Source organism: Erythrolamprus reginae, chromosome 10 (assembly GCF_031021105.1).
Source record: "Erythrolamprus reginae isolate rEryReg1 chromosome 10, rEryReg1.hap1, whole genome shotgun sequence".
Taxonomy (NCBI): domain Eukaryota; kingdom Metazoa; phylum Chordata; class Lepidosauria; order Squamata; family Dipsadidae; genus Erythrolamprus; species Erythrolamprus reginae.
In genome coordinates, this window is record NC_091959.1 from 4,724,074 (window position 1) to 4,741,344 (window position 17,271).

The 17,271-nt window shown below is 45.2% G+C and overlaps 1 protein-coding gene across 1 annotated transcript; it reads left to right on the plus strand.

Annotated features, from left to right (window-relative positions):
• Positions 1 to 2,635: 2,635 nt before the first annotated feature.
• CPLX3 (complexin 3) lies at positions 2,636 to 17,050 on the plus strand. The gene is made up of 3 exons (XM_070761959.1): positions 2,636 to 2,796; positions 8,577 to 8,664; positions 15,007 to 17,050. The coding sequence occupies exons 1-3, from the start codon at positions 2,636 to 2,638 to the stop codon at positions 15,229 to 15,231; spliced, it is 474 nt and encodes a 157-aa protein (XP_070618060.1). The 3' UTR covers positions 15,232 to 17,050.
• Positions 17,051 to 17,271: the final 221 nt, after the last annotated feature.

The window sequence follows — 17,271 nt, forward strand, 5'->3', positions numbered from 1 at the left end:
CATTCATCGGCTAAAAAAGCAGAGACATCGCCCTGCCAACAAAAGTGTGTATAGTCAAGGTTATGGTTTTCCAAGTTGCAATGCATAGTTGTGAAAGTTGGGCCATAAGGAAGGCTGGAGTGCTTGAAGAATGGAGGCCTTTGAATTCTGGTGCTGGAGAAGACTCCCGTGAGTCCCTTGGACTGCCAGGCGATCCAACTGACCAGTCCTAGAGGAGATCAACCCCAACTGCTCCTTAGAAGGCCAGATCCTGAAGATGAAACTCAAATACTTTGGCCACCTAATGAGAAGGAAAGACTCACTGGAGAAGAGCCTAACGAATCTGCCGCACAATCCCAGCAACCGGTTAGGTCCCACAGAGTTGGCCTTCTCTGGGTCCCGTCGACTAAACAATGTCGTCTGGCGGGGGCCAGGGGAAGAGCCTTCTCTGTGGTGGCTCCAACCATCTGGAACCAGCCCCCCCCAGGGATTAGTATTGCCCCCACCCTCCTCGCCTTTCGGAAACTCCTTAAAACCCACCTCTGCCGTCAGGCATGGGGGAATTGAAACATCTCCCCCTTGCCCATGTAGTTTTTGTGTATGATTCGACTGTGTGCTTGTTTTTTTATATATATTGGGGCTTCTTTTGGATTTTTTAACTTAAAACTGTAATTTAGATTGCTAAATATTAGATTTGTTACTATGTATTGTTTCCCATTGTTGTGAGCCGCCCCGAGTCTACGGAGAGGGGCGGCATATAAATCCAATAAATCTAATCTAATCTAATCTAATGCTGGGAACGATGAAGGGAAAAGAAGAAGGGGAGGGCAGAGAAGGAGGTGGCTGAGCTAAAATGGACTTTGGGGGGGGGGGTGATAGAGGGCAGAAAGCTCTGGAGGGACATTGTCCATGGGGTTGTGATGGGTCAGACACAACTTCTCAACTAACATCCAATAACAAACCAGACTTTAAGATGCCAGAAAACTCTATGGGAGCTCTAGAAATTTAGTAACTCTAGAAGACAAATATAAAGATTCTTTAAAAGGCAAAGAATGAAAGCGTGGTCTAAACAGATAAAAATCCATCCTTTTAATCTACTTTTCCAGAAATGCCAGCCAAAGTTCAGCCGCCTGTGGCATGATCCAATTATCATTGGTTTCACAAGCGCTTAACCTCACGGCTTCCTACTTTTCTGTGCATCACATCTGTATTTTCTGTGCTTACAACTGCCTTCTTTGCCTGGAGTCCCTCCAGATGTGCTGGGCACAATTCCTCTAACTCTGAGCCAAGCGAGTGATAGGATTTGCCATCAGGCTCATCCGGCGCCAGGCTGAGCAAAGCCGGTGAAACCAACAGGTTTTCCTACACCAACGCTTCCTCCCAACGGATGAATTCAGACGCTGCTGCCCAAAGTAGCTGTTTTAGTGATAGATTTGCCTCTCTCCCTCGCTCTCTCCTTCACTTCTCTTCTCTTTCCTTCCCTTCTCCCTTCCCTCCTCCACTCTTTCCCTTCCCTTTGCTTTTCTCTTCTCTTCCCTCTTCTATCTCTTCTCTTCCCTTCTCTTCTTTTGTCTTTCTCTTCCCTCCTTCCCTCTTCCACTCCTTCCCTTCCCCTTTTCTTCCCTTCCCTCTTATATCTCTTCTCTTCTTTTCTCTTCCCTCCTTCCCTCTTCCACTCCTTCCCTACCCTTTTCCTTCCCTTCCCTCTTCTACCTCTTCCCTTCCCTTCTCTTCCCTTCTCTTCTCTTTCTCCCTTTCCTCCTCCACTCCTTCCTTTCCTTTCCCTTTGCTTTGTTTTTCTCTTCCCTTCCCCCTTTCCCTCTTCCACATTCCTTTCCTTTCCCTTTGCTTTTCTCTTCTCTTCCCTCTTCTCTTCTCTTCTCTTCCCCCTTCCGTCTTCCACTCCTTCCCTTCCCTTTGCTTTTTTCTTCCCTTCCCTCTTCCTTCTCTTCTCTCTTCTCTCCTCTTTTCTTCTCCTCTCCTCCCTTCCCTTCCCTTTGCTTTTAAAAGGTGAACCCCGGTCGAGGATACCTGCTTGCCAAAGCCTGGAAGGAGGCAACGAGAGGCGGGCATCATGGCAAGGCGCGTCTCTTTTCTTAAATAAATAAATAAATGAATGAAAAGTAAAGAGGGAGGTGGGGCTGGGAAGCCCGAAAGGGAGGGCTCAGGGGGCGGAGTAAAGTTGTCACGCTCGGAAGAGCCGAGGTTAGAGCAACTTCAGAGGGCCGGGGCTCCAAAGGACAGCCCCCCCGCGGCGGGAGGGGAGTCTGGCTCCCGGATCAGCCCCGTCGGCACATCGGCTCCCAAAGCGCCCATCGACGGCAGTCGCTGTCCGAGCGCCGCGGTGCTGACAACGACCCGCTCCGAGTCCGCAAAGCCTCGAGTTCCCACCGGCTGCGCGCTTCTCCGGAGCTGTCCGCGGACGCCCGGTGCTGAAAACCTCTTTGCCTTGGTCTAGAGTCTAGACTTCCCCGTCCGGAGCCCCGTTGAGCCTCGATGGGAAACGACGAAGGGAAGTCTCCTTCAAGAAGAGACGAGATGCTGATCTAAGAAGCCAGCCTACTCCACGACCCACCTGAGTGTCTCCCCACCGTCTCCAGTTGGGTGCTAACTCCGCTCCTGTATCTGCCGCTGCCGCTCTCCCTTCTGCCTAACCATGGCTTTCATGGTCAAGTCAATGGTCGGTGGGCAACTGAAGAATCTCACCGGTGGCTTGGGAGGAGAAGACAAAGGAGAAGGGGACAAATCTCCAGCGGAAGCCCAAGGAATGACGAAGGAAGAATTCGAAGAGTATCAGAAGCAGCTGGTGGAAGAAAAGTAAGTGTGTGGTATTGCATGAGGGGGTGTATAAATTTAATAAATGCTGGAAGGGAGACCTCTTCTCCACTTCTTAATTCTTCTCTGGTTTTCAGCATGTGTTGTGATAAATACGATCCTTGTGATATGTCACCTGGATATGTCATCTTTCCCCCAATTTGCTGTTCTCCAGGTGTTCTGACTTACAATGTTGTCATATGGCTGGCTGAGAATGATGACATCATAGTTCAGAACACCTGGCTGCCCATCCTAAGATAATTTAGCACATCAGGAGGCTACCTGGGGGAATGTTGTCATGTTATATCTTGGAGACAGAAACGGGGGCATGCTTGGAGGGGGGGAAAACACAACTTGATGACTTCAGTCAACTTTCCTCATTATTTTTTGCCCAATACTGCTGTGTAGCCTTCTTTCAGTTCTATTCATCTTCTTGGAAAGAATATGGTAACACAGATTTTTCATTGTTGCAATTAAGAGTACAGTCTGTATTATTATTATTATTATTATTATTATTATTATTATTATTATTTATTGGATTTGTATGCCGCCCCTCTCCGCAGACTCGGGGTGGCTAACAACAACGATAAAAAAACAACATGCAACAATCCAATTTAATAAAACAACTAAAAACCCTTATTATAAAAACCAAACATACACACAAACATACCATACATTAACAATTGATGTTCATCCATTGTGTTCAAAGAGGATTTGACATCTAACAGGTTGTGGGCTGTCCAACAATAGTCGCATCATAAACATCCATTGCTCCTAAAAGAGGAACAATAATAGTATCGCATAATGTCAACTGCTGGAAAATATACTTGGCTGCTCCCATGATAGAGGGTGAAAATTAAGTCCCAATGCATCTGACAGGGACAGTGTAGAGAAGTTTAGCTGTTGGTTGACAAGTGCATGGTAGCATCAGCATTATTGGACGAGAGTCCACTTCATTAATTGAATTAGACATGTCTTGTCACTCTTAGTCTTCTGAATGCCTCCTTCGCAGGACTATGCTTGAGTGCCTCGGTGGAAGATGAATAGGAAGGAGCAAGAGGAGCGAGCCTTTCACTCCTTTTTAATCAGAATAATCAAATAAGATGTGCTGACTTCAGTTTACTTAATATGGGCCATAGTTCATTGTATAACAGCTCTGATTCAGCCCTCTATCAGGTGGTTCAGGCACATGACATTTATTGCCCAAATGAACATACCAGGAAAGGAACCGGGTACCCGGTCTGAACATGGATGTGGCTGTTGGGTCACGTCTCACTTGACTTATTGGTTTAGAGTGATGGAATCCATGGGAAGATGGGTAGATGCACAGAGAGTGAAGATTTCTGAAATCCTAGGATGAACAAAATCTTGAACTTCTTCATCCAATCAGAAATTATAATTCTGAGATCCATACCTTCAAAGCTAAATGGAATGAGTAGGAATTAAAAGGAAGAAGAAGAAGAGAAGAGGAAGAAGAGGAAGAAGAAGAAGAAGAAGAGGAAGAAGAAGAAGAAGAAGAAATTGGGGGGCTTAGGAGGAGGAAGAGGAAGAAGAGAAGAAAAAGAGGAGGGGAGATGGAGGAGGAGGAGGAGAAGAAGAAGAAGAGGAAGAGCAATAATAATAATAATAATAATAATAAGAAGAAGAAGAAGAAGAAGAAATTGGGGGGCTTAGGAGGAGGAAGAGGAAGAAGAGAAGAAGAAGAGGAGGGGAGATGAAGGAAGAGGAGAAGGAGAAGAAGAAGAAGATGAGGAAGAGCAAGAAGAAGAAGAGGAAGAGGAAGAGGAAGAAGAAGAAGAAGAAGAAGAGAGAAGGAGAAAGAGAAGAAGAAATTGGGGGACCTGGTAAGAGGAAGAAGAAGAGGAGGAGGAAGAGGAGGAAGAGGAAGGGGAGGAGGAAGAGGAAGAAGAAGCAGCAGCTACTTGGAAGCTTCAGATCAGGATGGTTTTAGATGGATTCTAGCTAAACGTCGGAAGGGGCTGAGCTTAACCATAAAAATAGAGCAAATTTGCGAGCTAAATTAAAAATAGCTCTCAGGAATATCTGCGCAGAAATAAATCCTTGACGCTAAGCAGTTTTTATGCAAAGTTCGACCTCAAATCTTCCGCTCTCTAAATGCAAATATAGGAATATCCAGGGCTGTACAATGCAGTTTGTAGAAGCTGATATTGCATTTAAACGGGGACTGAGATGGCCGGATCCTGCACCTGTTCCCGTTCTTTCCAATATGCAGAGCAGGAAAAACTAGGAGATTCCATTTGTTACAAAGAGCACGGAATGTCAGTAACGTATTTTCATGAAAAAAAAAACCCCACCACTCTAATCTTTTAATCCTCTTTTGCTTTCAAGAGACGGGATTGTTTTCTCAGGAAGAGGAACAACCCTCCCCCCAAACACACACTATATCTCACTACAAATTTATTTATATTCTGAGTTATTTCTAATTTGGGGACGAGAGGGGAGAAGAAACACAAACATTATTTAAAGCTGCTTTCCTACATTGTTCTTCTTTGGGATTACTCACTTTCTGCACTCGGCGGCTCTGCGTGTTTTATAATACCTTAACTATTCATCTCCACACCGCTTCATCGTGAGTAAGCACCTCTCTCTCTCTGCCTTCTATTATCTTTGCGGAAAGCATGGAGGAGCAATCTGTATCCAAACGATAGTCACTTAATCTTAAAGGTAGATTAAGGATTTTGGACAGAGGTCCACCTGGATTTTTTTATTATGAAACTGCGTTGGCTCGCAGAGCTCTGGTTCCCAAAGAGTTTTGCATAGAAGCGATTTCCATAAACAAGTTTTGGAGACGAATATATGAACATTGAAGGCCACAAGGAATAAGCTCCAAGCATCTACTACTCTTTCAGTCAAATAACATAAACACAATGGAAAGATTTATCAGGAAAGACTTCATGAACTCCATCTGTATAGACTGGAGGACAGAAGGGAAAGGGGGGACATGATTGAAACATTTAAATATGTTAAAGGGTTAAATAGGGTTCAGGAGGGAAGTGTTTTTAATAGGAAAGTGAACCCAAGAACAAGGGGGCACAATATGAGGTTAATTGGGGGAAAGATCAGAAGCAGCGGGAGAAAATATTATTTGTTTTCTTTTCAATTTTTTTTATTAATTTTCATAAAATAGACAAACAGACATACATACATTCAACATAAAAGGTGGGGATATATTTTCCCCGCTTATCTCAAAAGTATGAATTTAAGTACAGAGGTTAGTTGGGGGAAAGATCAGCGTGCGAAAAAATATTATTTGACTGAAAGAGTAGTAGATCCTTGGAACAAACTTCCAGAAGACGTGCTTGGTAAATCCACAGTGACTGAATTTAAACATGCCTGGGATAAACATATATCCATCCTAAAAGGAAATAGTATAAGGGCAGACTAGATGGACGAAGAGGTCATTTTCTGCCGTCAATCTTCTATGTTTCTATGTTTCTATTAGTTAGAAATGGCCCTTAATCTTAGCTTTTTAGCTAAAGAGCTAAGAGAGCCAAAAATCCTATTTCTTATCTTTGACCTATAAAAGGAATTTAATTTAATAGACCAGTTCCTGCTTTTGCTTAACGGTACTTAATTTGACGGCGTCTGTCAGGGCTTTCACACTCATTTTAAACCACATCCCAGAATTATATCACCGAAAAATAAATTCATCTTCTTCCCATGGAAAAAAACACGACAAAACATGCATTAAATTTGAAAGATGATGTCAGGGCTAGATCCAACAAAATTAGGGATGATCAGGGGGCACAATCTGAGGTTAGTTGTGGGAAAGATCAGAAGCAACGTGAGAAAATATTATTTGACTGAAAGAGGAGTAGATGCTTGGAACAAACTTCCATCAGACGTGGTTGGAAAATCCACAGGAACTGAATTGAAACATGCCTGGGATAAACATCCATCCATCCAAAGATAAAATACAGGAAATAGTATAAGGGCAGACGAGATGGACCAGGAGGTCTTTCTCTGCAGTCAATCTTCTATGTTTCTATATTTGAATTAAACTCCCAATACATTATGGCTTCAGCACATGTCCACCGCATATAATAATTAAAAAAATGCTAATATATGGTGCTAAATGATTTACAAGTGGGATTGATCTCACCCATGCACGCACGCACTTATATGTAAGCAGTGTGCAACACAACAATTCTACTTCAACAATGATTGGATAAGAGGAGAGAAAGAGGACAGGCAATTATTTCTCAGTAACCAAGCTAAGTTTTGTTGCTTAATTAACGTGGCTTTGTCCATATCTTTTGATTAACTTCAAACTGGCCTGGATAACGGTCTCTTATGGGAAATCTTTCTCTTCCTGTGTAGTCGTCCTCTGGCAATTTTGGCCTAGCTTCCCAGCAGGAGCACATTTGCTAATAATAGGGCCAAGCTATTTGTGGGACTGCCCGTCTTCCCATCGTTTTGACTTGCCCCCCTCCACATCGAGCAAGGAGGTCTTGCTCCAGGTCTCTTCCATCAAGCCATGCCATCTTCTCAGAACCTGACATTTTGCCTCTACTGTATCTACCCTCCAGGAAGCCAGATGGCTTTGACTCTGTTTGCCTTTCATAAGGCGTTAAAGACCATAGAACAAAACAGGAGAAAAGAGTTGGAAGGGACCTTGGAGGTCTTCTAGTCCAACCCCTGATCAAGCAAGAAACCTATACAGGGTGCCTTCCAAAAGTAATGCAATTTTTTTTAAAAAAAAAGTAATTTATTGGACAGATTTGCACAAACGCTTAAAATTTTTCAAAGTACTGTCCTTGGGCCTCTACACATTTTTTCCAGCGATTTTGCCGTGACCGGTATGTGCCCTGGAAGGTGTCTTCGGGGACCTCTCGCAAGGTCTTCGTCATGGCTGATTGGATCTCTTCTATGGATGAAAAACGCACCTTTCCACAAAGCGCTACGAGTTCACGAGTTCCTGGCCAAACACCAGGTGCCAACGCTGCCCAGCCACCCCTGACGTCACCCCAGCAGACTTTTTTTTGTTCCCAGCCCTGAATGGAACCTGTTTTTCGTCCACAGAAGAGATCCAATCAGCTGTGACAAAGACCTTGTGAGAGATCCCTGAAGACGCCTTCCAGGGCGCTACCGGTCACGGCAGAGTCACTGGAAAAAAATGTGTAGAGGCCCAAGGACAGTACTTTGAAGGATCGAAACATTTAAATATGTTAAAGGGTTAAATAGGGTTCAGAAGGGAAGTGTTTTTAATAGGAAAGTGAACCCAAGAACAAGGAGGGACAATCTGAGGTTAGTTGGGGGAAAGATCAAAAGCAACATGAGAAAATATTATTTGACTGAAAGAGTAGTAGATGCTTGGAACAAACTTCCAGAAGACGTGCTTGGTAAATCCACAGTGACTGAATTTAAACATGCCTGGGATAAACATATATCCATCCTAAATAGTATAAGGAAATAGTATAAGGGCAGACTAGATGGACCAAGAGGTCTTTTTCTGCCATCAATCTTCTATGTTTCTATGTTTCTATTGGTTAGAAACGGCCCTTAATCTTAGCTTTTTAGGTGCTTACTCATAATGAAGCAGGGATTGTACTTCAACAATATCTGGACAGCCAACAACTTTCCTTAAATATGGAATTATTGCCTTGCTATGAAAATGTCGGGAGAAGAGAAAGCAGAAGAGGGTGGAGTTAAGCGAGTAATCAGTTTAGAATTCTTACATTGCCACAAATGACCCAGATCTGTTTGGACACAAGACCTATTCATGGCTGAAATCCATTTCTTTCCCCTCGTGACTTTTGCAGGATGGAGCGGGATGCTGAGTTTGCCCAGAAGAAGGCTGAGCGCGCCACGCTGAGGACTCACTTCCGCGACAAGTACAAACTGCCCAAGGTATGGAGTGAGGCCTTCACGGACCTCGGTATGGGTTCCTTTATTGTTCTGTCGGGCTCTCTGGTAGACTCCTCCCAAAAATTCACAGGTACAAATTTCAGACACACACACGTTTGAAAATTCAAAACAATGTTCTTTATAATGAAAAGTCACTTAAACCAAGCCTCTTTTGGTATAGCAAAGAGCCCTCGTCTCCAAACAAACTGGTAATTTGTACAAGTCCCTTATCAGTTCTGTGATACTTAGCTTGCAGCTGTGAGGCAATTCACAGTCCTTCTTCTTTCACAAAGTGAAACACACTTTGCCCTGGTTTAGTTTCAAAGCAGGGAAAAATCAGCACACAAAAGGTCAAAGTCAGCAAGGCAGGCACGAAACACAACGATCAGATAATCCTCCACAATGGCCAAACCCACAGGCTGCTATTTATAGCAGCCTCACTAATGACCACAGCCCCACCCAACCACAGGTGGCCTCATTTTCTTTGATAATAATCTCTCAGTTGTTGTTGCCTAGGCATCGCTCTCCGCATGCGTGGCTGTATCATTAACTCTTGTTCTGAATCCAAGGAGGAGCTGGATAATTGATCTCCTTCTGAGCTGTCTGCCACACTCTCCCCCTCCTTGTCACTCATGTCTTCTTGGTCAGAGGAGCCTTCATCACAGATTCCACCGGGGGCAAAACAGGCCTGCAGCATGTGGATGTCTCCCCCACATCCACAGTCCTTGGGGCAGGAGCTGGGCCAGAGCTAACCACAACATTTATGGGTCAGGGCTTTCCGATCTTGGGGATTTTAAGACGTCGTGGACTTCAAGTCTGCAAGTCTTAAACAAAACCAAGGTTGGAGACCCCTGACCTAACACAACTGTACTATAGTGAAACTTTACACTCGAGGTGAAGAAATTACGCTGCTTTATGCTACAGTAGAATAGGTTCCCAGAAGATATGAGGTCAGTTGGGTGAACAGTGCAGTCAGGGGGTAAGAAAAGCAAGTAGAATGCTTGGCTGCATAGCTAGAGGTATGCAGCTCCCCTGTTTTAGAAGTTTTCCACGAATACAATTCCCCCTCTGGTTTTCTTTTGATTCAATTCTACCTTCAGTGGCATTTGCTTGACTTTGGGTTGGATTATTACATAGTTTTTAACTTACGCTGCAAAAAAACCCAGAAGAAAGTCGTAGTGCATGGTTTTAATTTATACTACAGTGCACCAAAAATGAGGTACTCTGCAAATATTGGAAAGAAGTAAACAGAAATAAACACAACTTCCCAGTTCCCCAAAGCGAGTTGATGTGGGCGTCCTCTACCGTCAGTTGAAGACAGGAAGAAAACGAGATCATTACGAATCTCTACAATGCCTTATGAAGACGTCAACCAGGGTAGCTGCCACTTGAAAGAGGAATAGATTAGGGTTTGTTTGTTTTTTAACCAAGGCAACAGCAGAAGTCTCTGCAAGGGGAGAGTTAAAAACCAAAGTGGTGGCCCCCAAACATCCATCAATGCTCGGTCCCTTTGAAAACGTGGGCCTTGGATATGATCCAAAGGCCCCAAAGAGGTAGAGTTCTATTGCATAGAGAAAGCTACCATCTAGATGCCCCTGAACCAAGAGAATTTTTTTCAATAGGTAGGGTGCTGCTCGGGATGAAAAGAAGGCCTGGTGGTGGTGGGGACACATGATAGCAGTCTTCCAATAACTCAGGGGTTTCCACAAAGAAGAGGGAGTCCACCTATTCTCCAAAGCACCTGAGGGTAGAACAAGAAGCAATGGGTGGAAACTAAACAAGGAGAGAATCAACTTAGAACTAAGGAGAAATTTCCTGATAGTCAGAACAATTAATCAGTGGAACTCCTTGCCTACAGAAGTTGTGAGTGCCCCAAAACTGGATGTTTTTAAGAATATGTTGGAGAACCATTTGTCTGAAGTAGTGTAGGGCAGTGTTTTTCAGCCAGTGTGCCGCGGCACACTAGTGTGCCGTGAGACATGGTCAGGTGTGCCGCGAAGCTCAGAGAGAGAAAGAAAGCAAGAGAGAGAGAGAAAGAAAGCAAGAGAGAGAAAGAGCGAGAGAGAGAGAAAGAGAACAAGAGAGAGAGAAAAAAAGAGTGAGGGAAGGAGAGAGAGAGAAAGACATAGATGGAGGTAGGGAGAGAAAGAGGAGAGAGAAATAGAACAAAATAGAATTTTTTTGTCCAAACTTTTTTTAGCCCCACCCCACCCCACTCAATGTGCCTTAGGGTTTCGTAAATGTAAAAAATGCGCCGCGGCTCAAAAAAGGTTGAAAATCACTGGTGTAGGGTATCCTGCCCAAGGAGGGGGGTTGAACTAGAAGACCTCTAAGGTCCCTTACAACTCTCCTCCCCTCCCCTCCCCTCCCCTGCCCCCCTCTCCTCCCCTCCTCTCCTCTTATTCTATTCTATTCTATTCTACTCTACTCTACTTTACTCTACTCTATTGTATTATTATTTATGGGGGAAATTACATAGAGGACATACTGCAGCTAGCTATGCTGCCAGGAGAATTCTGGGAATTGATCTACACGTCTTACAATTGCCAAATTTGAAGATCTCTGCCCTACACCATTTCTGATAAATAGCAGTCGAGTCTCTTCTTGAACGCCTTCAGTGATGAAGCTCCCACAACTTCTGATGGCAACTTCTGTCCCATTGGTTGGTTGTTCTCACTGTCAGAAAATTCCTCTTTATGTCTAAGTTGAATCTTTCTTTGGTCAGTTTCCATCTGTTATCCCTTGTCTGGCTTTCAGGTGCTTTGGATAAGATGCTTCGCTTCTTACCCAAGAAACTTCAGCAATTGACATTGGATTATTATTATTATTAATTATTATTTATTAGATTTGTATGCCGCCCCTTTCCGTTGACTCGGGGCGGCTCACAACACAATAAAAACAGTTTATAACAAATCTAATAATTTACAATTTGAATATTTAAAAAAAACATTATTAAACAGACAGACACACAAGCATACCATACATAAATTATATAGGCCCTGGGGAGATATCTCAGTTCCCCCATGCCTGACAACAAAGGTGGGTTTTAAGGAGTTTGAGAAAGGTGAGGAGGATGGGGGCAGTTCTAATCTCTGGGGGGAGCTGGTTCCAGAGAGTCGGGGCCACCACAGAGAAGGCTCTTTCCCTGGGCCCCGCCAACCAACATTGTTTAGTTGACGGGACCCGGAGAAGGCCCACTCTGTGGGACCTGATCGGTCGCTGGGATTTGTGTGGCAGAAGTCCAGTTGCGACTGATGAACCTTCTTGGCTAAGAAGCCAAGTGTATCCTAGAGCATTGTTTCCCAACCTCGGCATCTTGAAGATATCTGGACTTCAACTCCCAGAATTCCCCACCCAGCATTTGCTGGCTGGGGAATTCTGGGAGTTGAAGTCCAAATATCTTCAAGTTGCCAAGGTTGGGAAACACTGTCCTAGAGAATCCTTCTGGCTGAACTGAACTGCTGATTTATTCCAGTTTATTGCAGTTTGGGGGCTACCCAATGGGTTAGAAGATGAAGTTGACCATAGTTGGGCCATCCGGAGATTAGCCATGAGCTGCTGCGTATTCATTTGCCTCCACTGGAATCCTTTCCAGCTGAATCTAAAATCCAATATTCTGCCCTTTTCCTGGATATTTTCTTTTGAAAGAACCGACATAATTAGGACAACCTAATTATGTTTATAACTACGTTCCAAACTGGCCCCGTTCGAATCAACGGAGCTTATGATAAACGCAGTTTGTTTCCACTCTATTTGTTTCACTAACCGTATTTATTGGGGTTTGTCCCCAGGCTGAAATCTGACAAAAATGGCCTATTTTTATACCTGGCATTTAGTCATTCGTCGGCAACCCTGACATTTGCAAGAAAAGATTGTGTGTGTGTGTCTGTGTTTTTGTATGTAGATTGGGTCCTTTTTCTAGGGTGGCAGGAAGCCCGATCGGATCGTGGAACTGACCCACATCCAAATTCACACAGAGCACCAAGCCACGAATCTGCAGCACGAATCCCAGCGACCAGTTAGGTCCCACAGAGTGGGTCTTCTCCGGGTCCCGTCGACTAAGCAATGTCGTTTGGCGGGACCCAGGAGAAGAGCCTTCTCTGTGGCGGCCCCGACCCTCTGGAACCAGCTCCCCCCAGATATGAGAGTTGCCCCCACCCTCCTTGCCTTTCGCAAGCTCTTTAAAACCCACCTCTGTCATCAGGCATGGGGGAATTGAAATTTTCCCTTCCCCCTAGGCTTATAGAATTTATACATGGTATGCTTGTATGTATGAGTGGTTCTTTAAATTGGGTTTTTTAAAGATTATTTTTAATATTAGATTTGTTTACATTGTCTTTTTATATTGTTGTTAGCTGCCCCGAGTCTTCGGAGAGGGGCGGTATACAAATCTAATAAATACAAATACAAATACAGAGAGAAGGTTAAGAGCCTAACCAAGTTAGCTGGTTCTATGAATGCTTCCATTAAAACTCTAGACGACTTGGTGAACACGACTGTGTGAATGTAGCTAATAGGATTATCAACAGAGAATCCCAATTCCAAAACGGGAATAATCTCAATGTGAAGAGACTGGATTGAAATGGGATAGGAGTTTGAGAAGGGGGTTGGACTAGAGCAGTGATTTTCAACCTTTTTTGAGCCACGGCACATTTTTTACATTTTAAAATCCTGGGGCACACCACCAACCAAAATGACACAAAATGACACCCTAAGACACTCTCCTCTCTTTTTCCATCCGTCTCCTCCCCACCCTTGTGTGTGTGTGTGTGTGTGTGTGTGTATACACACTCTTGAACCATTTCCAAAAACAGGTGAGGACTGGGGGGGGTTTCTCTCTTATTCTTTGGGTGCTTTTTATCATATGCTTTAAATCAGGGGTCCCCAACCGCCGGGCCACGGACCAGTACCTGGTCGCGGGGCATGTTGCACCGGTCCGCGGAGTCAGCAGCTGCAGGCCCTCCTGCCGCCGCCCCCTCCCTCCAGCGCTTCACCTCCCACCGGGCAAGAGGACTCGGGAGGCAGGTTGAAAAACACTGGACTAGAGGACCTCCAAGGTCCCGATTCTAAATATTCTCTGTTCTGTGTTCTAAATCTGATTCTGAACCTCCTGTTCCTCCTTCAAGGCTGCTTTCAAATCTATTTGTCAGTAGAGGAAAAGCTAATCTCAAACTATTATTATTATTATTATTATTATTATTATTATTATTATTATTAATTGGATTTGTATGCCGCCCCTCTCCGCAGACTCAGGGCGGCTAACAACAGTAACAAAACAGTAAAATCCAATATTAAAAACAGTTAAAACCCATTATATAAAAACCAATCATACATACAGACATACAATGCATAAAATTTTAAAGGCCTAGGGGGAAAGTGTATCTCAGTTCCCCCATGCCTGGCGGCAGAGGTGGGTTTTAAGCAGCTTACGAAAGGCGAGGAGGGTGGGAGCAATTCTAATCTCTGGGGGGAGTTGGTTCCAGAGGGCCGGGGCCGCCACAGAGAAGGCTCTTCCCCTGGGTCCCGCCAAGCGACATTGTTTGGTTGACGGGACCCGGAGAAGACCCATTCTGTGGGACCTAACTGGTCTCTGGGATTCGTGCTGCAGATTCGTGGCTTGGTGCTCTGTGTGAATTTGGATGTGGGTCAGTTCCACAATCTGATCGGGCTTCCTGCCACCCTGAGATCATCTGGTCCGGTGCAATGAAGGGCTTTATAGGTCATAACCAACACTTTGAATTGTGACCGGAAACTGATCGGCAACCAATGCAGACTGCGGAGTGTTGGTGTGACATGGGCGTATTTGGGAAAGCCCATGATTGCTCTCGCAGCTGCATTCTGCACGATCTGAAGTTTCCGAACACTTTTCAAAGGTAGCCCCATGTAGAGAGCATTACAGTAGTCGAGCCTCGAGGTGATGAGGACATGAGTGACTGTGAGCAGTGACTCCCGGTCCAAATAGGGCCGTAACTGGTGCACCAGGCGAACCTGGGCAAACGCCCCCCTCGCCACAGCTGAAAGATGTTTCTCTAATGTGAGCTGTGGATCGAGGAGGACGCCCAAGTTGCGGACCCTCTCTGAGGGGGTTAGTGATTCCCCCCCCAGGGTAATGGACGGACAGATGGAATTGTCCTTGGGAGGCAAAACCCACAGCCACTCCGTCTTATCTGGGTTGAGTTTGAGTCTGTTGACACCCATCCAGACCCCAACAGCCTCCAGGCACCGGCACATCACTTCCACTGCTCCGCTGACTGGACAAGGGGTGGAGATGTAAAGCTGGGTATCATCTGCATATTAATTATCTTCTCCTGAGTCGGAAGGATCAATTAACCTTCTTTTCTCTAGAACGAAACCGACGACAACCAGATCCAACTAGCCGGGGGTGACGTGGAGCTGCCGAAGGAGCTGGCCAAGATGATAGAGCAAGACAACGAGGAAGAAGAAGAAAAGGACTCTGTTATCGGACAGCTGACCAACATCCAGAACATAGACCTAGATTCCTTGAAGGACAAAGCCCAAGCCACCATAGATGACCTGAAGCAGTCCGCTGAAAAATGCACCATCATGTGACTCCATGCTGCCTCTTGATCCCAGTTGGTCAACTTGGGACTCGTGTGAGTGGGTTGGGGTGGGGTGGTCTGTGAGGGGGGCAAGGCTGACCTGTGTTGAAAGACCCAACAGGCGCCCAACGAGTTTGTCTTCCTTGTGCGCGTGAGCTGAGTATTTCCTTTGCAGCCCAAGTCCCCTCCCTTGTAACGTATCTCCCTCCTTCCATCCCTCTTCATTGGACATGAGGTGTGCGTACCTGTCTCAGGTTAGAACCATCCGTTGTTTGACCCTCCCCAACCCTTCCCTTACCACGGCCCACCTCAAAGTGCTACCTCTCTCTCGGACCTTCTCCCTTTCCTCTCACATCTTAGACCTTTGGATGGAGAAGGATAAGAGCCATTTCCTATCCCAGGAGTTGTCCTGGCTGTGTACTGAAATGAATGTGCACCACACAAACACACACACACACACACACACACCTACCTACCTTATACACTCGTACCCTCTTTACAGAAACACAATTTGAAGAGGCGACGTCTTGTAGAATGAGGCTGAAGAAATGTGGTCACCTGTTGTGGTCAGTCAACGGCCTGCGGACCTGGTGGTAGAATCAGACAGTGAGGAAGCTGGGGGGGGACAGGGGGAGCTGGCAGAAGGCAAGAACAGAGAAGAAGGACCTCTCAGGAGTAAGGTTTGGAGATAATTGGCCCCTCCATAGACAATATAAGTGGAGCACAAGGGAGGGCTTGTTGCAGGAAGCAACTTCGTTCAACTCGTGTCATACTAGCTCAGATGCTGTGTTTTCTGTTTGGCCTTGCCAAGTTTCTTGCTAATTGATCTTTGGCAGCTTGTCAAGGAGGATCAAGGTTCATGTGGTTATCTGCCTTTCCCCAAAAGACTGTTGTCAGACTTGTTATCATTGCTTGGGACTTAGTATGGCTGGGAATGAAAATAATTAGCAGCACGTGAAATAAAAGAGGTTGTTGTGCTGTATTATTAGATCAGGAAAACTAGGACAGAACATTACCGGTTAGCGGTTCGCAAATGTGAGCATGCGCATGTGAGTGACGTGAGCACATGCACATATGTGCTCCCATTTGTGAACCGATAGAGACCCTCGGACCCTCCCTTGGCAAGGATACCTTTGCTTCTTCAGAACCTCTTTCTACAAGAAGTCCCTCTTCACACTGTGTTTCCATAAAGCGTGTGTTTGTGTGTGAGCGTGTGTAAGGCTGTGGGTGCGCATTATGTCACGGTGGGTGGGTGGCGCTTCCTGCAGTCGACATTACCAGTTCGCGGGATTCGGACAGAACCGGCTGCACACCACCACTGGTTCCGAGTCTTGTAAATTAGGTGGCTTGGCCACTTCTATATGTCTTCCAGTTCAAGGCTTGGGGGCAAGAGAAAATCCCTCCCCCACTCCACCGCAGTACCCTATTATGAATCAGAAACTTCCAGAACTTCTAGAAAGCTCAGTTCTATCCTCCCCTCCATTTTCCAGGTGGAGAAAACACAGCCTGGGCCTCCTATTCTACCCCTGAAGCCATACAAGGATGGAGGTCTCTCTCTCTCTCTCTCTGGTTGGTGTTTAATCAACCACAATCCCGTAGGCGTATCTGTGCTCCGTTTCAATGTCTAACAATACATCTTGGGACCTCTCACTGTCATGTTTTCAACAACTAGCGGGAAGGGTATAATTACCTGTGTAACAAACGTGGCAATCTTTTGTGTTGTAACGTGATTATGCAGTATTCTTGGACCCTCGACCTTTCGATGCTACCCCTTCCTTTTTCCCATGGTACTGTTCGATTTGGTGGAATAAAGACCACGCTTCTATGCACTCCCTTGTCCTGTTGTTCCCTTGCAGTTGTGTATCTGGAGTCTAAACACGGATTATTCCCTTGCAGAAAAGATGTTGGGTACCTGGAATCTAAACACAAGCTGTCTCTCCTCTTAAGGGCTAAGAGTTAATTATTTATTATTATTTATTATTATTTATTAGATTTGTATGCCGCCCCTCTCCGTAGACTCAGGGCGGCTCACAACACAATAAAAACAGTT